Source organism: Diaphorina citri, unplaced genomic scaffold (assembly GCF_000475195.1).
Source record: "Diaphorina citri unplaced genomic scaffold, Diaci psyllid genome assembly version 1.1 scaffold269, whole genome shotgun sequence".
In the NCBI taxonomy this organism is placed as follows: domain Eukaryota; kingdom Metazoa; phylum Arthropoda; class Insecta; order Hemiptera; family Psyllidae; genus Diaphorina; species Diaphorina citri.
In genome coordinates this window covers 169,434-192,073 of record NW_007377706.1, presented here as the reverse complement: position 1 = coordinate 192,073, position 22,640 = coordinate 169,434, and the positions used below count along the sequence as shown (strand labels likewise).

The 22,640-nt window shown below is 39.1% G+C and overlaps 1 protein-coding gene across 5 annotated transcripts in view; it reads right to left on the bottom strand.

Annotated features, from left to right (window-relative positions):
* The window catches only part of LOC103506877 (tropomyosin), a 53,808-nt gene extending 38,260 nt beyond the window's left edge, over positions 1 to 15,548 (bottom strand). For 2 of the 5 annotated variants that reach the window (XM_026821863.1, XM_026821865.1), the window contains exons 1-2: positions 12,264 to 12,990; positions 5,603 to 6,257 (exon numbers count right to left, since the gene is read on the bottom strand). In XM_026821863.1, the coding sequence (XP_026677664.1) occupies positions 5,603 to 6,257; positions 12,264 to 12,967 (1,359 nt within the window). In that variant the 5' untranslated portion in view covers positions 12,968 to 12,990. Of the gene's footprint in view, positions 1 to 2,664; positions 3,021 to 5,602; positions 6,280 to 8,580; positions 8,841 to 12,263; positions 12,991 to 15,375 lie in introns of those variants that run through there. The other 3 variants (XM_026821866.1, XM_026821864.1, XM_026821867.1) reach the window with 3 other exon arrangements.
* Between the last annotated feature and the right edge of the window lie 7,092 nt (positions 15,549 to 22,640).

Sequence of the window (22,640 nt, the reverse complement as noted above, 5' to 3'; positions counted from 1 at the left end):
TAACTACAGGTAAGTCCACACCACAAGGTAGGTACCTAAGTACTACTTATAGGTCTACTAATAACTTTAAGTAAGTACCTACATGGGTAAAAAAATCGGTCGTCCAAAACCGGTGTGTGTGCAACGGGCCTAAGAATTTAGAGTTCAGAATTTTAGATGATAGTTTCGCCAACATAACATTGTACCGTTGTAGACCCCGACTCACCAAGTGCTACGCCAGGCGAGGAAAACGGGGTGAAAAAAGCTGAAGATCCCAGCTCAAGTCCAGGTAAAATAATGGCCACGCTCTTGTCTTCTGGGTGTTCAAGTTATACTAACCCTTACGTATTCTTGAGAGTTCATTGCAACGGTCGTTACATTAATTAGACTTACTTTATCATGGACACTCGTTGCTTTAAGTTGAAAGTCCAGAAGAGGTTAGGTAGTAGTAGTAATAATAATAGTGCTTATTTATACTGCTCGCATAGGACTGAAAAGTCCCTTTACTCCAGCAGTAGGCTACTACTATTATTGTGGTCAAATTCTCAAATTATATTGAGGATAAAATTCCATACCTCGGCTGGGATTGAACCCACGCCCTCCTGTTTACCAGGCGAGTGCCTTGACCACTACACCACCAAGGCAGGTAATTGATACCTATACCTACTACTTGGGGGACTTGTGCACACCACAATTATCACACTTTAAAAGCAACACCCAGCCTACTCTATTAAGAGGAAATTTACCAGACAATTAGGTAGGATACATGTATGTTAGTAGGTAACTAGAAGTGTCTAGCTAGGTACATACTAACTTAATTAACTAGATCTACCAGATGACTCTTGAATTGAAGGTTGCCACTAGGCAAGGTTAATGCTGGTGGTGTTCTCTACCACCTAACCCGAGCTCTATTGAGTATTATGCTATCAAACAATGTAGATGAGAATGAAATTCCATGCCTTGGCTGGGATTGAACTCACAACCTCCTGTTTACCAGGATACCAGGTGTGTGCCTTGACCCTTAAGTCACAATTGTCACAGGGACAACTGTACAGGTTCTATGGGAAACTGTATTTCTCTGTGTATGTAAAATGTAAAATGGAGTTGGAAATAGAATAGAGATAGAATGAATGACCCAGTATATCATCCATTCAATGCTATTCCTATGCTCATATGGTGTGGCCTATCATATGATAATTATACAGGGCTAGGTCAAATGAGTAGAGTCAAACCTGGATTATTGGGAACATGAGAAGTCTAACATTTCCTACAATCTGTCTACACCCTCTATTTTTCATCAATGTTGAAAATTTCACCCTTCCAAAACAACAAAAATTGTCCAAACTGGTGAGCTTGCTAATTTCTATGAAGCCATATAGTTTGAGATATTTTATTTTATTTTTTTATTTTTTATTTTTTTAAGAGGTTTGACAGAGGGAACTGTAACTGCTATGGTCTTATCGCCCGAAATCGAAGAGAGAAGGAAGACAGGATAGGAGAAAGCCAGCCGTTCCAAGAACGAACATTATACCATCAGGATAAAATTTGCCCCGGGCGGGAATCGAACCCGCGGCCTAGCGCTTACAAGGCAGACGCACTACCAACTAAGCTAACTAGGCTGGCTGAGATATTTAAATGTGAAAAAGGTAGGTATTTTTTACACACTACTTATAAAGGCAGAGATAAAGTATGACTACAAAGAGAGAGGGTATACGAAGAGGTTGATGACCTAGCTAAAAAATGTATATTTGTCTTTATTTTTATTGCATAGCCAATTCACTAATATACACGACACATATTTTTTAAAACAACTCAATACCTAGCAACTTCTTTGATCACACCAACCTTTTCATCACAATACACAAAGTACAGATGATGTTATTTCAATAGACATGAAAATGAAAAAGCCAGAATTTCAAACCTAACATTACTTAAGTACCTAACATTTGCTGTTTTCAACAAGAACCGATACCATCAGTAATCTTAAAACACTCCAAAATAATTTTCAGTTGTGACTGTCTAAGTAAATAGGACCAACAACCAAGTCAGAAGCAAAACATGGCTAGTGTTATTTTCATAGTTAACGTGGAAAAGCCCCAACAAAATTGCAAGGCCTTGTAAACAAGAACTGTTACCATCGGTAATCCAAAAACCTTCTGAGACAATTCTCAGTCTTTGACAACTAACTAAATAGGACCTAGAACTCAGTCAGAAGCTTAACATGACTAGTGTTATGTTCATAGTTAACGTAGAAAAGCCACAACAAAATAACAACACTGCAGGGTCTAGCAACAAGAACCGTTGCTATCGGTAAGTCCTAAAACATTCCAAAACAATTCTCAGGTTTTGACTGACAACTAAATAGGACCTAGAACTCAGTCAGAAGCTTAACATGACTAGTGTTCATAGTTAACGTAGAAAAGCCACAACAAAATAACAACACTGCAGGGTCTAGCAACATGAACCGTTGCCATCGGTAAGTCCTAAAACATTCCGAAACAATTCTCAGGTTTTGACTGACAACTAAATAGGACCTAGAACTCGATCAGAGAGGCTAAACGTAGGATTAGATCATTAGAAAGGAATGTACTAGCATTACATAGCAGACCAAATATCTACTTTTGAGGTTATGTCACTCTTCCCCTTCCCCCGATAGAAGAATAAACTTTCAGGATAAATTCTTACTTCTTCCCTCCTCATAATTTCCAACTGTAATCTCTTGTGATATTCGTCGCATTCTTCCTTATATTTTTCCATTTCTTCTTTTGTCTGTCGCATTTTCTTTTTCAAAACGTCCAGAAGACTTCCTTGTTGGATATTGGCCGTCATTTTAAAATCCACACACACAACACAAACACAAAATACAAGCTAGAAAACACCCCGACAAACTCGGTGTTTTAGGAAATTTAACGACTAGTTAGGTAGAATAATTGATTAATTAAACAGCACTAATAATTAATTAGTTTAGAAATAAATTGATTAAAATTAAATTTATTTTTGACTCTACAAGACACGACACCAATCGAATCAAAACAAACTAACAAACTGGAAATGGGGAGCGGCAAAGCAACTTGGCAAGGTTGCATCCTAGCAAGGACCGGTCTAGAGGTATGATGACTAATACCTAATAATGGTTAATGGTAGGTTGGTACGTTGGTAGGTAATGTCCTCCTTGTCCATTAATCTTCCCAAGTCTAAATTCTTCTTCTATTTTTTTTTTTTTTAAATTATTATTTTATTGGAATATTATTTAAAATGTTTTTTTCTATGACCAATATTTAATCTAGTATTTAATTTTCCTTTTTATTTTGAGGGTTTTTTTTTTTTTTTTTTTTTTTTTTTAAGAAAATTAAGAAAAAACAAATAATCAAACAAACAAAATCCCTTTTCAGTACTGAAAATACATATTTTTATCTTCTTTATTTTAATTTATTTTTTTAATATTTTGAGTGGGATTTTTCAAAGTGTTATTTTCCTTTAAATTTAAAGTCTCCATTCTCCAAGATTTCTCAAAATTCCAAAAAACCGGTAAAGTGTAAACAAAGATTTATTTTGAGTTAAAATAATTTTTATCCCGGCCGGAAAAAAAAATTACCGCTAGTCTAGTCGTTAGTCATAGTAACTGCTCATGTAGACCGGTCCTTGATATCAAAATTCATCCGCCATGACAGGAAAAGTAGTTCGTTATTTTTCCAAGTTTATTACGTGAAAATGGAAATTGTTGAAGACTACTGAACTAAGTCTTCATTTAAAAAGAAAAGTAGGTACGCCCTCAAATACATTCCCAACCTTAAATTTTCTTTAGGAAAAAGGAATTTCGTATGATTTTTTAGGCCGCAAAACAGCTGATAGAAAATTTCAAGCCTTTTACGGTAAACAAACATTAGACGTTGTCAGATGTAGGTCAAAGATGGGGGGGGCGGGGGCCCTCTATCCTTAGCAAAGGTCAGTGACCTTTTTGCTTCAAATTTCGTGAAAACAGGTGTTTACGATTTTCAAATTTCACCTGTGGTACTCCCCCCCACCCTGTCTGTCTGCGAAAGTGTCGATTTTAAACGAAGGAAGTGAGTTGAAAGTTTTCTATTCGAGGATTTTTGCCTTTAGTTTGTCTGTATTTCTGTTTGTACCCGGACAACTTTCGAAGAGTTAGTCCAATTTTGATGGTATTTGGTGCACGTCTATACGAGGTACCTACCTAGAGGAAATTAATTTATTTTGCTGATTACAGTGATTATAATTAGTTTTTGGACCCCATTGGACCTTGTACTAACCCACTTTCTGACAGAATCGACACTGGTTGCTTGGTTAGGTGGAAGAGCTCCTTCAGGGAAAACCCTACCAGCCTGCCAGTGAAAAGAAATCCAGAAAATCTCGAGTAGAACTTCTTTTTTTCGATCCCGAGAATCGAACCCGGGACCTCCTACCTCGCAAGTTAGTGGGTTACCACCGGACCAACCGTGCCCCTAACATACCTTCTATGTACATCGTGCTATGTACCGTACATATATACTATGTATTATATATATGTACCGTACATATTGGATAGGTATCTATATATTATAGTGCTGTATCAAGCGACGAGTGTTATATCGACTTGATATCCAACATGAAAAAAAAACTCCTTAAGAATATATTGCTTTAAATGGACATAAGGTTACATACTGAGAGGTGAGAGGGGGGGGGGAAGTAATAAGGAAGAGGGGGTTTAGCAAACAGGAACCATTTGTAATAAAGGAAGGGCTTTGTTAAATAAAAATAATAATAATAATAAAAGGCCAATGATGCAAAAGTAAAACAACTTTTTTTAAGTACCTACAAACCTACTTATTGGGATGACTTTTAAAGGGAGAGGTGGCGGCGCGAACGACATGCACAAAAACATTGTTAAAGCGCCTAATGAAAAAAAAAAAAAAAAAAAAAAAAAAAAAAAAAAGGAGAGGTGGGATGGAGGGAGGGGGAGAGAGAGAAATATTTTTTTTTTTGTATTTTTGGTAGGTAGTCAGGACAGTGTATCCAAAGGTTTAGAAAGAGTTTAACTTTCAAAGAAGAAACAAGTCTAAAATCCTGTGTCCCTTTTGTAAATTTAACATAATGTAAATAAATTTAACCTTGTGCAAACCATATACTCTCTTATGCAAAAAATTAACCTTTTTTTCCCATCAGCTCAACCATATTATAATGTTGTTTTCAGAAAAAAATTACCACCTCATAGAATTAATACTGACTGTATGAATCACTGTAGAAATAGTGCTGGACTTGAACTCAAGTAAAAACCCATCAAGTTTATCTGAGAAACAAGAACTTGACAAGTTATTTACGGTCTGATTTATTAACCTAGCCAGGATTTATCAAGATTGGTCTCAATCAAGTGCTACAATTGAATGAACAAAGAGAATTCCAAGTTTTAACTCAAACGGACTTGAACTCAAGTAAAAACCCATCAAGTTTATCTGAGAAACAAGAACTTGACAAGTTATTTACGGTCTGATTTATTAACCTAGCCATGATTTATCAAGATTGGTCTCAATCAAGTGCTACAATTGAATGAACAAAGAGAATTCCAAGTTTTAACTCAAACAAGATGAAGGATAGAAATAAGAAGTAAAATGTTTGAAAATCTTACCCGCTTCAGTTGAGAGTTCAAAATGTTATGGAGTTCATTTCGGATAATATTAAATTTCATCATTGTATCAGAGCTGAAGAGTGAACTTCCAAATGCCAATCCTGGATAATCTGCACACCGTCTTTGCCGTAATCTGCGTCGGTTTTCTCTTTCAGCTATTATTTCCGTACATTCACTCGGACATCTGAGCCGTGAAAGCTCTTCAATCTCTGGATCTGGTGGATCCTCACTACCATCGGCCTCCTCTCGTACATTACTTTCTATATGTAGCGGAGGATTATTGGATGGTGGTGGTTTCTTATTGTTACGTCTCGATGAGCTACTTGCATTGGAAGTATTTGGTGATGTACTGGAAGAATTTGATTGTGTCTCATTGGTATCTCTCCGAGGTGGAGTCAGCTCTCTACCGATCACAGTTCGTTCATTGGACGGTGGTAACAGATGAGGCACATGGGGATCCTGCAGTGGCAATGTTGTTGGTCGGAGGGGAATGTTCTTGGCATGTTCTTTGGTTTGGTTAGAAACAGAGGAGGTTTGATCTAATGAAGAAAGTGAATGGGAAGACGTTGGACTCGTAGAGTTGAAGGCAGCACTTGTAGAGTTGCTCCCAGAAGTACTGATGTCTGCACAGCCGCTGTACCCTGTATTTGAAGACCTGCTCTCCGTTGCATTGACACCTGTAGTAATTTATAAAAAAAAAAAAAAAAAAAAAAACAACATTTAGATCCTAGGTAGTGTTGGAAGGTAACTACAGGTAAGTCCACACCACAAGGTAGGTACCTAAGTACTACTTATAGGTCTACTAATAACTTTAAGTAAGTACCTACATGGGTAATAGATTACTTAAGTACTAAGATCAGTAAAATAGATCAGTATCAGTATGTTTTACTTGTTTCAAAGTTTTTATTGGGATTTGCAAGCTCAAGGACAATGATTTAGGTGCAACTTGCAACTAAGCAAGTACTTAAGTGCAACTTGGAAAAATAACTACCAATTAATATACAAACATATGTATAATAAGTAAGTACATATTATGTTGGCTAGTAAGTCCTAGCCAACATAATATGAAAATAAATAATAATAATAATAATAATAATAATAATAATAATAATAATAATAATAATAATAATATATATTAATAATAATAGTGCTTATTTATACTGCTCACATAGGACTGAAAAGTCCCTTTACTCCAGCAGTAGGCTACTACTATTATTGTGGTCAAATTCTCAAATTATATGAGGATAAAATTCCATACCTCGGCTGGGATTGAACCCATGCCCTCCTGTTTACCAGGCAAGTGTCTTGACCACTACACCACCGAGGCAGGTAATCAATACCTATACCTACAACTTGGGGGACTCGTGCACACCACAATTATCACACATTTAAAGCAATGCCCAGCCTACTCTATTAAGAGGAAATTTACCAGACAATTAGGTAGGATACATGTATGTTAGTAGGTACCTAGAAGTGTCTAGCTAGGTACATACTTAATTAACTTGATCTACAAGATGACTCTTGAATTGAAGGTTGCCACTAGGCAATGATGCCAGAGGTGTTCTCTACCACCTGACCCGAGCTCTATTGAGTATTATGCTATCAAACAATGTAGATGAGGATGAAATTCCATGCCTTGCCTGGGATGCTTTGAGCTTAGCTACTTGAGTTCTCACATGAATTTTCAAAAGTCACAATGAAAAAGTCCCTGATTTTAGGTATTTAGAATTTAGATACAAGTATATTCCGTTCGATTGGAAACCAATTATCATTATCAATGACACATGGGTAAATTTCTAAACTTTAACTTGAACTTTAATTAAATTGAACAAAAAAGTTTTAAACTCGACGGTTCCAAGCTTAGACTCGACCATTTTGCATTTTATGATTGTACTTTCTTGTCTGTCTATCTATTTGTACCACTCTACCACTATAACTCTGGAAAACGTTTGTCCGATTTTGATGAAATTTGGCAAAGATGTTCAACCCTGTACACCTTGTATGTTAACTAAATGGGACACCCTGTATATAAATATTACTGAAACCATTGAGTCTATGACTAACCACACACCATATTAGGCTGGGCTAGGGGACCCCACTGTACTTCAGTATTCACCATAAGTAGAAACAACACCCGTCTCTGCTCTTCAAACATTATTCCATCAAGCAGTATACAAGTACACCGATGCGATGGTAAAACAGGTAGGTACTTAATACATCAGAAATAAGTTGAAAAAAAATTGCTGAAAACTTAGCAACATCCAAGGCCGATGTTTTTACAGAAGGTTTGATAGAGGGAACTGTAATAACAGAGCTCTTGTCATCCCGAAATCGAAGGAAGACAGAAAATGGGAAAGCCAGCCGTTCCGAGAACGAACCTTATCTGTTTAGAATAAAGTTCGCCCTGGGCGAGAATGGAACCCGTGGCCTAGCGCTTACAAGACAGACGCGCTACCCACCAAGCTAACTAACTAGATATCTAGGTCGGGCCAAAAAAGGTAAATTCAAGACCCACCTTCCTGGTGAAACATATTTAAGACTCACAGTGAAAGAAAAATCAGTGGTTGGGTGTAAGAGCTCCTCCAGGAAAACCCTTCCACCTGAAAGATGGTCAGAAAACAAGAGGAAAATTTAACTTTCTTAGGGGGGGACCGGCATGAAATTTACTTCTGACCGGCGCGCGACGCAATTTTATATAAAATCGGTGAAATTTGAACATCGCCGATTTTCTGTCTCGCTCGGGGCATTATGCAACCCTATTCAGAGCCTCAGGTAAATTAACATGTAGGGTGAAAAGTAAGAGCTTTGGTAGACGCTTGCCTGGTAAACCAGAGGACGCAGGTTCAATTCCAGCCCAAGATATGGAATTTGGTCTAAGTGTGAATGGCGGGCATGAAAAGTATGTAAATAATAAACGAATTGAATAGAATTGAAATGAGTTGAATTAAATTAAATTGAATAGAATTGAGTTGACTTACGTTCTGCAGGGCTTTGTCCTTCTCTTCCAGTTTGGTGGCCACGGACGTCAGCTGTTCCTGAGTCTGGTCCAGGTCGTTCTCAATGGTTTGGATTTTCTTCTGCAGGGCGCGCGCCTCCTCCTCGGCCTTTTCCGCCCTGAGGTTGGCGTCCTTGGCCTGTTGTTCGCACTGGAGGGCGCGGTCCATAGCGTTGTCCTTCTCCAGCTTCATGGCCTGCATTTTCTTCTTGATGGCGTCCATTGTGGTGGTGTGTTAGGGCTCTGTCGAGAAGAGAATAAGGGGTAACATGACTAGTGTTATGTTCATAGTTAACGTAGAAAAGCCACAACAAAATAACAACACTGCAGGGTCTAGCAACAAGAACCGTTGCCATCGGTAAGTCCTAAAACATCTGAAACAATTCTCAGGTTTTGACTGACAACTAAATAGGACCTAGAACTCAATGAGAGAGGCTAAACGTAGGATTAGATCATTAGAAAGGAATGTACTAGCATTACATAGCAGACCAAATATCTACTTTTGAGGTTATGTCACTCTTCCCCTTCCCCCGATAGAAGAATAAACTTTCAGGATAAATTCTTACTTCTTCCCTCCTCATAATTTCCAACTGTAATCTCTTGTGATATTCGTCGCATTCTTCCTTATATTTTTCCATTTCTTCTTTTGTCTGTCGCATTTTCTTTTTCAAAACGTCCAGAAGACTTCCTTGTTGGATATTGGCCGTCATTTTAAAATCCACACACACAACACAAACACAAAATACAAGCTAGAAAACACCCCGACAAACTCGGTGTTTTAGGAAATTTAACGACTAGTTAGGTAGAATAATTGATTAATTAAACAGCACTAATAATTAATTAGTTTAGAAATAAATTGATTAAAATTAAATTTATTTTTGACTCTACAAGACACGACACCAATCGAATCAAAACAAACTAACAAACTCAGTACTGCTCTTTTTGAATAGGTAGGTAGATAGGAAATAGATCACTTAAGGTTAGGTGGTAGAGAACGCCCCAAGTGATGAATTTTCTGGGTTCCCTTCCACTCAAGAGTGTATTTATTATTTATTTTATTGCGCTTCACCATGCTAACTTAAAACAAATTCACTCAAATGCAATAATTCGAGACATTGACTTTGAAATATTTCCAATTTTAACATATTTGCCAACCAAAGACAGTGTAGGTACCTACCACAAAAGGCTTAAAAAAAGACATTCAGAAATGGCTGACAGAATAATGGGATGAAAAAATGCAAACAGGCCCGAAATTTTTTGCACACGAATGTAGATTAAGCAACCTCAGTGGTGCAGTGGTTAACGCGGTGGACTTCGGATCTGGAGGTTGGTGGTTCGAGTCCAAGGTATGTCATGAAATTTAGCGTAGTTTATCAACCAGGGAACGAGATTTGTGACAAGCATTTATGCCAAGTTATGTCATGAAATTTAGCGTAGTTTATCAAGCAGGGAACGACATTTGTGACAAGCATTTATGCTTAACACAATTAAAATTCCTAATTCCTTTCTTTCCAACCCATATCTCAACAATTCACGAGCAGATTGTACAATCTGTAATGTGTTCTGAGTACCAGCACAGAGAAAACGTGATGTTTTTACTGTAAACAATCACCTAACACACACACTTGTATGGGTGATGGTTGGAATTTTAATGGGTAGGTAGTTTGGATATGGAATTTAACTATGAAAAATAGTTGTGATAAGCGAACTGTTCCTAAATAGGAACTGATATTAGTACCTTAGGAAATAATTATTAGTACCTACATATGGAGGTTGGTGGTTCGAGTCCAAGTTATGTCATGAAATTTAGCGTAGTTTATCAAGCAGGGAACGACATTTGTGACAAGCATTTATGGTTAACACAATTAAAATTCCTTTCTTTCCAACCCATATCTCAACAATTCACGAGCAGATTGTACAATCTGTAATGTGTTCTGAGTACCAGCACAGAGAAAACGTGATGTTTTTACTGTAAACAATCACCTAACACACACACTTGTATGGGTGATGGTTGGAATTTTAATGGGTAGGTAGTTTGGATATGGAATTTAACTGTGAAAAATAGTTGTGATAAGCGAACTGTTCCTAAATAGGAACTGATATTAGTACCTTATGAAATAATTGTTATTTCCTACTTATAGGTACACTGAAGTAATGCTTGGAATTCTGATAAAGAATACTGGGAGGGGGAGGAAGTAATAAGGAAGAGGGGGTCTAACAAACAGAAACTATTGAATTTGTAATAATGAAAGGTTTTTAGTTAAGAAAGGACTAAAGATTGAAATTTAAGTAAAACAACTTTTTTCCTATTGAAAGGTAGGTATTGAGAGGACTTTTTTTTAGGGAGAGGGTGGCCCCCCACCCTGTCTGTCTGCGAAAGTGTCGATTTTAAACGAAGGAAGTGAGTTGAAAGTTTTCTATTCGAGGATTTTTGCCTTTAGTTTGTCTGTATTTCTGTTTGTACCCGGACAACTTTCGAAGAGTTAGTCCAATTTTGATGGTATTTGGTGCACGTCTATACGAGGTACCTACCTAGAGGAAATTAATTTATTTTGCTGATTACAGTGATTATAATTAGTTTTTGGACCCCATTGGACCTTGTACTAACCCACTTTCTGACAGAATCGACACTGGTTGCTTGGTTAGGTGGAAGAGCTCCTTCAGGGAAAACCCTACCAGCCTGCCAGTGAAAAGAAATCCAGAAAATCTCGAGTAGAACTTCTTTTTTTCGATCCCGAGAATCGAACCCGGGACCTCCTACCTCGCAAGTTAGTGGGTTACCACCGGACCAACCGTGCCCCTAACATACCTTCTATGTACATCGTGCTATGTACCGTACATATATACTATGTATTATATATATGTACCGTACATATTGGATAGGTATCTATATATTATAGTGCTGTATCAAGCGACGAGTGTTATATCGACTTGATATCCAACATGAAAAAAAAACTCCTTAAGAATATATTGCTTTAAATGGACATAAGGTTACAAACAAGGCTTCCAGAACGGTTCTATCGAGTGACAAGCTACCCTACATGGATGTTATGATCTGTTTGTTTAGCACACTATACCAGTCACTGACTATAACAGTCGTTTAGTCACTTTACCAGTCACTAGAGGTAGACACTGTACCAATAACCACTCATTGGAAGAAAATTTAAGGCCAGATTTAGAGATATTTGTAGCAAGTTTTAAGGAATCTAACATGGATGTTAAGATCTGCTGTTTTGCACAGACTACGTTAGTCACTGACTAGCTGACTATAACAGTCGTTTAGTCACTGTAACAGTCACTAGAGGTAGACACTGTATTAACCAATAACTACTCATTGGAAGAAAATCTAAGGCCAGATTTAGGGAATTTGGTGGCAAGTTTTATAGATCCTAACATGGATGTTATGATGTTTGTTTAGCACACTATACCAGTCACTGACTATAACAGTCGTTTAGTCACCATAACAGTCACTAGAGGTAGACACTGTATTAATAACTAGTCATTGGAAGAACTTCTAATAACGAGCCTAAGGGCCCAAAGGATAAGAACAGTTTTAGGGACAATTTTAAGGATTTAAGGACAAAGGTGTCATTGAAGGCAGCACTTGTAGAGTTGCTCCCAGAAGTACTGATGTCTGCACAGCCGCTGTACCCTGTATTTGAAGACCTGCTCTCCGTTGAGTTGACACCTGTAGGGCTCCCTGTAGTAACACCTGTTGCATAGCTCCCCGATGTAACAGCTGTAGAGTTGCTCCTCGTAGAAACACCTGCTGCTGAGTACCTATCTTCCTGTAACCTCCCCGATGACTCCTGTAGAATACTGGTCCTCCCATCACACGCCTCTACATTAGATCTACTAACCCTCCGTTCTAACACATCCGTACCATGTGAATTTTGTACCCCTGCCGATTGCTCTTTATCACTTGTTGCTAAGTATTGGGATGTCACATTAGATTTACACAGCACCTGTACGTTACTCACATGACTTGAGCTTTCACTAGACTTATCTGATTTCATTTCCTTATCACTAGTTATCACAGGATTGTTATCAATGAAATCCAGAGGTTTGTGTATTTCCAACAGGTCTTCATCTCGGTGTCTGTTCTTCTTGAACGTTAAACAATGGCCTCTGCGAATTTGTTTCGCAGGGTGACTCTTCTTCACTGGACTATCTGACATTTTCACGTCCCTATCACAAGTAAATTCTTTTCTACAAACACTTTTCCTCAAACTTTTCGAATTTCTGCAAGCACTTCTGCTAATCACGGAGCAATCAGATGATTTTTGTTTATTTACATTTTTCTTCCACTGTTGCCATGATGGAGTTGATATGCGTGCTGCGCTCTTGCGGAATTGTTGGCAACCATACATGATTGTGAGTTCAAAAATTCCTTATCGGCGTTTCTCTTATCACGAAAATAGATCGCAGATTTTTATTTCTTTCACTTTCCTCGAAATTAAATTTAATATGAGTTGATTGTAGATTGTTTATGATTATGTAGTGGACTATTGTTTAAATTTTTATCACGTACGCAATCTTTAAAATTTTGTTTACAAATTCTCCAATCTTCAGACCAAACTTGGTAGGTAGTAGGTACCTACCTCACAACGGTAACCTAACAATCAATCTTGCACCAGTTCTTTCTTCTCAGTCAAAAATAATCACAACAGGAAAACTTCAAAACTCACAACACAACGAAAAGGACGAGCACTTTGAAAACTTTATTTTCTGAGAAAAATCTATAGCGCTAAAAAGAAATTGTTTTGCGCTAAAATGTGAACAAACCTTCGCGCAAATGTTCACTTGCGGAGCGGCTGCTATGCACAGCTTCAAGTTACATGTGTGATGGCTCCTCATAGGAGGCCCATATTTGGGCCGGTGCCCAATTTCTCATCCGAAGGGCCTGTTTAGTCATTCTTACGAAAATACATTGTGGCGCAGAGAGCAGGGAGTATGAAGCATATATTTATTTGAAGCAGGGGATGGGTGCTATTGGTCGAAATGCATGTTCGTCGCATTCCTACATAGTTTTGGGCTCAATTTATTCTCGGTGGCGTATAGTGGTCAAGGCGCTCGCCTGGTAAACAAGAGGGCGTGGGTTCAATTCCATAGCCTCTGGAATGGAATTTCATTTCAACCTGTCTCAATAGGGTGTAGTGGTCATGTTGCTAGCCTGGTAAACAGGAGGGTGTGGGTTCAATCCCAGCAGAGGCATGGAATTTTATCCTCATTTATTTGAGACTTTTACCACACAGTAATAGAGCTATAAAGGCTAGGTGGTAGAGAACGCCTCAGGCGTTGAACCTAGTGGCTAACCTTTCCATTCAAGAGTCTGTTGGGGATGGGATGAGATTACCCATGACTCCCATGAATCATTGAAATACACATAAAACCCACATGATATACATCCCTAGTGTAAGGTCACCAGTGGCGTAGCGTCCATGTAGGGTGTGTATGGCGGCCCTACACTCAAAAATTCCACTCAAATACCCTTAAATATTGACTTTAAATAATTATTGTATTCTTATTATATAGATATTGTGATAGATATTAGTGTCCGCCCTACACTTGGAGTTAGACCACGCTACGCCACTGAAGGTCACCCATTTTAGCATGCAAGTAGGTAGGCACAGGGAAACTAAATGGAAGTTTCGAGGTAAAAAATAAAAGTTAAAAAAATGTAAAATTTTATTTTTTTAACATATTTATATGTAAATGCAAAATGGTAAAAACTTGGAATTCACTTCGTTCAATCATTAAAAGGTAATGAAGAGTTAAGGACAATAAAACTGTTTTTATATGGTTTTACTTAACTTGAGATCTCTGTTTGTAATTTGTTTGTTAACACAAATAATAAAATCTATGATTCTATGAATAGAATCTAAAAATATACGGACTGCTGGCAGGAAGTAGGGTAAAAGCAGATTTCTTGAAAATAATAATAATAATAATAATAATAATAATAATAATAAATATAAAAAAATGGATTCTAATTAAGTTGAGTGGTTTTCGTAAAGGTGATAAAGAGAGGCAATGAAAAGTGATGATGATTTTATGATTTTCAACTTTTTCGCATAAAAGTTACATATCTCCATGCGATGGGACATTACAACCACCACCACCACCACCTGTCAACTCTTTGAGGAAAGAGGTTTAATGGAGGGAACCACATTTAACAACGGAGGTCTTATCGTCCCGAAATCGAAGAGAGAAGCAAGACAGGATAGGCGAAAGCCAGCCGTTCCGAGAACGAGCGTTATCTGTTTAGAACAAAGTTCGCCCCGGTCGGGAATCGAACCCGTATACCGTAGACGTCGTTCCCTCTATCAAACCTCTTAGAAAAACCTTCGTACACATATTATACCTATCTACGATTGTACTCCAGTAGTATTAGGCTACTACTATTATTGTGGTCAAACTCTCAAATTATATTGAGGATAAAATTTTTGGTTAAAACTACACTTAGCCAGATTTCGTTGAAGATAATAATTTTAGTAGTTTTAGTAGATGTTAAACCTAAAAGGAGTGCTTAATTATTACATAGGTATTCCTAGATTACTTGTTATTCCTGGAAAGAACACTTAAAACACTTATTTCCCTGGATAAACGCTTATTCTTCTCGGTTCATCGCTTACTAGTCCTGGAAAAGTTACTCCAGAAAGACCAGCCGAAAACCACACACAAAACCTAAACTTTTTCACGAAGAAGAAACCGATTTACTTTCCTTCCTACAGGATTAGGCAAAGGAAAGTAAAAAAACGGGGCCAAAAATACTTACTTTTTACACAGGAAAAAATTAAAATTCCACGGGGGACGCGGACGGATTTCGTAAAAAAATCACTCACGGGACTGTTAGCACCGAACGAAGCAAGGGTACGCGAACTAAAGAAACGAAAATAGAACTGAAAACAGACCAAGCGAAGAGTGTAAGCCAAGATGTGAGAGCTAAAGTGGGAGGTCAACACGGCAAGAAGATATGAGTTTTATTATTAGGAGATAGAAGCGATAGGTATGGCGGAGTTGTAAAAAAACAACATAAATGAAGAATTTGGAATTTTAGAGCTTAAAGAGCGAAGTTTGAAAATCTCGGTCGAATTTTCAAATTTTGTGAAACGCCAAGGCAGTTAACTTCCAATTGGAACACGGTTGGAATTGTACAAAATTTTTAGACTGCAGACGCAATGACGTGAAATTAGACAGAAAAATTATACATGTGATGGCTATAAAAAGAGGTTTGGTAAACTTTGATGGAGTTTGTAACAACGGAGGTGTCGTCCTAAATCGAGAGAAGGACGACAGGATAGGAGAAAGCCAGCCGTTCCGAGAACGAACTTTTATCGGTTGAAGATAAAGTTCGCCCAGGGCGGGAATGGAACCCGCGGCCTAGCGCTTACAAGGCAGACGCACTACCATTTAAGCTAACTAGGCTGGCAAATTAGACAGAAAAATTGTACGTGTGATGGCTATAAAAAGTGGTTTGGTAAACTTTGATGGAGTTTGTAACAACGGATGAGGTGTTATCGTCCTAAATCGAGAGAAGGAAGAGGATAAAATTCTATACCTCGGCTGGGATTGAACCCACGCCCTCCTGTTTACCAGGCGAGCGTCTTGACCACTACACCACCGAGGCAAGTTTGAAGTGACAGACTCGCCAGAGGCAATGGTCGACAACATAGATTCACCCCGATCAACTATCGGTCGACGTTAAGTGTAAAACTACGTCCACGCAGAGTGGACGTCGTCAACTATGCGTCCACACAGCTTTACACTTAACACTTATGAGAGTTCTGAATGACTTACTTATAACGTCTTATTAGGTGACAGACAGCGAGAGTTTGAATAAATAAAGCACTAGTTTTACGTGGCAGCGAGAGGCAATGATCTCTCAAGTCTTCTTGTCTCTAAAGTATTGGTCTTAACATCCATCTTATTCCCAAAATGGGACAATGGGACTACAATAAAGTAGACGCTACTTTTAGTGACAGCTCAGTGGCAATGCTCGACTGAGCCCCATGGCTGTTAATATATGGGATTGAAAATGTCAAAACACAAGCTACCTAGAGCTACGAGTACAGAAATTCGTTCGCTCAGTCAAGAGTCAAGTCTAATACCTACCTGTTGGTACAAACTAAGCGTGTGGGCTAAAGACGGTCCTAGTACCGGCCACTTATGCTCAGGTTAGCAGCTCCACGACGAACGTTTCGACTGACAGCGGTATTTTATGCACGAAAATTGACTGCCCAAGATCACACCAAAAAGAAAAAAAAATGGTTGTCGACATATCTGATCATTTGAACTTCTTGTAGGTGCTGAATAATACCAAACGTGCAAATATTAGCATCGCTTGTGCTAGTCAGAATTGAGGAATTGGAAAAAAAAAAAAACAAAAAAAAAAAACAAACAAACAAACAAACCTAGAGAGAGATCGTCGAAGAGTAATGTCAAGAACAAAGAGATGATAAGGAAGGCCGAGGAATTTACTGACTAAGCACAACTACGTATGAAATACACTGGTATCTGGTATTTCACCAAACAACGATTATACCATTTAGACAGACTGCCTATTTGGTACTTTGCTAAAACGTGCCTTGAGGCAGAATAAAGATACCGACGTCTTTCTTTCATACTGTTTAACTCATCTTTTGGGGCTGTTGCCCCTACACCTAAGGCTCGAATCGAACCCAGGACCTCCGGAATACCCTCCTCGTCCGCAAAAGTTGCCTCTGATAAACATTCAGGTATTCCTTCAGGACAATACAATCTGCCTGGTACGTACGTACTGCGGAAGTACCATTGATAGTTTCATACCATTGTGGCATATTAGAAGGTATGGTTATAGGTACCAGTGTGGCACTAGTAGGTACACCATTGAAATGCTTGCAGAGTATGTCAGCTGGACTTCTACGTAAATCTCCTATGACGTTATTAGAGTTGCTGGTACTCTAGCATTCTAACTATTCGTATACCAGAGGTTCAGTCATACTCAACCTGCGGACCGCTAACACTCGTATTAATGAACAAGAATGATCGTTCTTAGATCAATCTCAAGTCAAAATTGACCAATCAAATGCCTTGAGACTATGCTTAGCACGAACTTAAGAACCAGCATTTTGTTCATAAATATGGGTGTAAGTCTTTCTGTGAGGCCCAGAATGATGTATGTTTCATCTCGTCACAAAATGTATGTATGATATCCGCTGGAATTGTGTGACAGAACTGTAGACCTCTTGCAGTAAAAGAAGAAGAAGAAGCAAACGAAGAGTAAGTAGGGTAAGTGTACCATTTATTCGCCCACCTAAAAAACGTACCCTTTATTGGCCCACCTGTACCATACGCCACATAAGTCTGATCTCGACGAACTTTTTCAAGATCTAATTTTATCAAAAGAAAGGGCTTAAAGAATGCTATCAAACCAGTAGTATTCCAAAATTGTAGTCATAAAAACAACAATCTGGTGTGAACATCACACGACTTTCCTTATCCTATTGAATGATGCTTATTTGAGTGTTCTTTTACCCTAACTTTTACAATATCTCTAACCGTTTTGTCGCTATAGCTGAAAACCGCCAAAATCGGTCGAAATCTGTCCAAAAGCGGTCAAAATTCCGCCAAGCGCAGCAACCATCTCAACCAAACATTTTGTGTTGCATCCTTGTCACATTTGTTAACTACATACCAAATTTCAAGTCTCTAGCTTGTACCGTTCCCGAGATATTGTTAAATTACACCGAAAACCGCCAAAAAGCGGTAAAATGCCGCCAACCGTTGCACCGGTCTTAACCAAAAGTTTCGTGTCGCATCCTTGTCACATTTGACAGCTACATACCAAATTTCAACTCTCTAGCTCTTACCGTTCTCGAGATATTTTGTTTACTGACAGACAGACACACAGACAGACACACACACGGACCAATGGCTGAAACTTTGGATTTAGGCTCTAGGGACCTTAAAACGTGTTTTGACACTAAAAACTGACCATCGAAAATTTGACCCGATTACATTACTTTCCTTCCTATAGGATAAGGAAAGTAATAAAGATCTCTTTGGGGATTAGGTGCAGGGGCAAACAGCCCTATAAGACGGGTTAAGCTTCTACGAATCTACGACCTTCGAAAAGCTTTGACATGGTATACTTTGGACCAGGGTGTCGGTCAGACAGTTTTCCGGGACCTACCAAATGTGTCGAGTCCTTTCATTGGCCGATGACCTTAGAGTTGGGACACCCTGTATATCGTAGCACAGTACCAACTTCAGTAGTACATACTTACATAGTAGTAACCAGTAACCAATGGACGTATCAATCAATAGTAATTATTACTATTACTCGTAGTACTACCAACATCAGACTATCAGTAGTAATAAATTCTCTCACAACTCCACTAGGGGTTGCCGTTTGTATGACTCATCCAGTGTTGCCGATGGGTCACCCACATCTTGGTGAGGCCATCCACTTCGTAAATATGGCAACAATGGCCAGGCCCGTTTACAGTACCGGGCCACCGGGGGCTTCAAAAGTGGCCCCCTAATCACAAGAATTTTCATCGAACATGATAAATTTCACGACTTGACATGGATGCGACCCATCAACTTCTAGATCCGAAGACCAACGCGTTAACTACACCACTGAGATTGGTCCCTATGCTTCACGAAAAGAAAGCACCTTTGCCAGTTTGCCAGTCTAGTTCGCTTGGAGGTTGGAGGGTAGAGCGTCTGCCTTGTAAGCGCTTGTTCGCGGGGTTTCCCGCCCGGGGTGGAATTTTTTGCAAACAGATAAGGTTCGTTCTCAAAACGGCTGGCTTTCTCCTTTCTCCTGTCCTGTCTTCCTTCTCTCTTCGCTTTCCAGACTATCCCTCTATAAAACCTATTAAAAAAAAAAAAATAGAGAGTAATAAAAATAAAATAGAATGCCTATTTTATTTTCCTTTTTGGGAGGGGAACTTTCGGACCCGATATGAGGAGCCTGGTGGGGCAAATTAGACCGAATGAACCCCTGTGAATGCCCCTGATAGCGGCCGAACTAGTGACTATGACCACTGTTATGGAGTTTAGTGTAACCGATTTGTTTTGTACTTGTCCTCTGTGTCTGTCAAGTTGCTGAGAATTCTGATGCTGGTTGAGGTTGCTGACAAGTTCTGTTCAAATGTCCATCACCCATCATGTAATCATGTAGGTCGGTACCTGCGGACCTTTTTTACAACAGGTTTGATAGAGAGAACTGTAACAACCGAGGTCTTGTCCCGAAATCGAAGAAAGAAGGATGGGGGAAGTCATCAGCCGTTCCAGGAACGAATCCTGGCTGGGGGACTCAAAACAGTGGTAATTTTTTTGTAGCCAAAACCAAACGTCAACCCAAAGCAATCAGTGCAATCCCCCTATTAGCTAAGGCTGATTGAACGCCAACCCCGTCTGAACACGGGAAAAGGCGAGGAAGGAGGAGAGGAAGAAGAAGAAGAAGAAGAAGAGAGATAGATACCGTTTTGGTCACTCAGGTTGTTATATGTAACATTGTTACTGAAGTACCGACCTACCGACTAGCAAAGTACCTACCGACTAGCAAAGTACCTACCGACTAGCAAAGTACCTACCGACTAGCAAAGTACCTACCGACTAGCAAAGTAGGTACCTACCGACTAGCAAAGTACCTACCGACTAGCAAAGTACCTACCGACTAGCAAAGTACCTAACGACTAGCAAAGTACCTACCGACTAGCAAAGTACCTACCGACTAGCAAAGTACCTACCGACTAGCAAAGTACCTACCGACTAGCAAAGTACCTACCAACTAGCAAAGTACCTACCGACTAGCAAAGTAGCGAGGTTGGAAACGGCTCTGCTAGCGCGCGGCCTTCAATGCTTCATGTCTGTTGTGATTTACGACAACAATAATGTACATTAGAATAGACATGACTTAACCAAGACAGCGAGTTCTTTAAAAGTCCGCGATCTCGAGATAAGAAACCTTAAACCGTAAACCTTAAACCTCTCCGATTCCAGTTGTGAAGAAAATTCCCATTTTAGGCGAGATTGTGGAGAACTGCAGGTAGTTATGGTTACTGCGCTGTTTTTAGTGTAGCATTATATCATAATAATTACCTCACACACATATGTTTTGCAGAACATCTTTCGAAGGTCTTCTGGAAAATTAAAATCTGGTACAGTTTAGCAACAACAGCAGGTTCAGTGCATCAGTCACCAATGAATCACTGAACGTAAGAGATTGGTTGATTATCTTCAGTGAAATGTCCGAATTTCGGAATTTCCAAAGGTAGGAAGGAAAAAAAAGGATAGTTTCTTTGGAGGGTAGAGCGACTGTCTTGTAAGCACAAGGTTGCGGGTTCGATTTCCGCCCGGGGCGAAATTTATCCCAAACATATAGGTAATGTTCGTTCTCGGAAAGGCAGGCTTTCTCCTGTCCTGTCTTGATTCTCTCTTCGCTTTCGGGACGATAAGACCTTAGCAGTTCCAGTTCTCTCTAGATTCGACGGGATTGCAATCCAGAGTTCCGCTTTTGATTTCCGAAAATACTCCAGAAAGAGGATAGCAGAAAGCCAGGATATCTTAGGATAAAATCCGCTCGGTCGGGTATCGAACCCGCAAATTCTAATATGTAGGTATGTATCTACTTTGGATGAACATCAGTCACTTTAATTAACTGATCGCGGCCAAGATAATCCAGAATTAAAACCAGGTGTTACATCGAAGGTTGAATTGTCACTTGATGTTACCATCTATGTCAGCCATTCTTAACCTATGGTCCGTGGACCACTAGTGGTCCGCGAGAAGGTTTCAGGTGGTCCACGAGAGGTGAGTATCTGAGTAAGGAAAAAGTCATCGTGTCTCTATTTTATATAACATACCCCTAAGAAAGAAAAAAAAAATCTTTCCTCTTTTCATACAACAGGTAGATATAGGTCCTCTAATACGTACCCATTGTCACATAGCGTGTACAATGTACAATTGATTGCATATACATATATACATACCTAATCTCAAGTGGTCCGCGAGATTTTTGGTTTATCAATAGTGGTCCGCCAATTCTAAAAGGTTAAGAACCCCTGATCTATGTCATAATATGACCATATTATGGTGATAAAGTCAGCTCCCATGGCGTAGTGGTCACTGCGCTCGCCTTGCACGCGGGATACCCGGGTTCGATTCCCGGCGGGGTCAAGAAATTTGTATCATGCAAATGATTGATTCCGTGACTGCCTGTTGCGGGGCCCACTCAGCCTCGTGAGGAAAATGAGTAGCTATGACATATAAGGTGCCAGCATGGTAGGTAAACATTGGATGCCGGTGCCAGCATGGTAGGTAAACACACTGCAGCATTCCAATGTTTACTAAACAATGTTTAGTAAACATTGGATTTTAGGATTATTGGAAAAATTCTACAATGCTGCAGTGAGCACCAAAGTTGTGACATAATAACACAAAGAAACTGCATTTACATATTATGGTGATAACTGTACGTCACTCTGTTCTTTATTGTCTAATATAATGGGTTTAATGTCACTGTATAATTGGCTAAGGTCTTTAGTGACGGAGTTTTTTTAGGTCTCTTTTTTTTGAACTGTAACTGCTAAGGCCTTATCGTCCCAAGAGAGAACAGGGTAGGAGAAAGCCAGCTGTTCCAAGAACTAAGCTTATCTGTCTAGGATAAAATCCGCCCCGGGCGCGAATCGAGCCCATGACCTAGCGTTTAAAAAGCAGACGCGCTACCAACCAAGTTAATTAGGCTGACCAGCTGCCCACCCTACATATATATCATATATCTAAATATTTACTGGCAAGGGGCAAAGACCTAGAATGTTGGTCCCCTCTTAAAATAAATGCTTAAAAAAAAAAAAAAATTACTGGCACCTACTTACTGCATTATGTGCAACAGAGTTTAAAACAGCAACTTTCAATCCCAGCAATACAGTACGAGTTGATCATGCGTTGATTCTAACTGATAAGGTGATACCATTGATTAGGATAATAGCGATAATGATAACAGCTTGCCTGTTTTATCTGATGCTTATCTGTTCTTATCAGTCAGATATC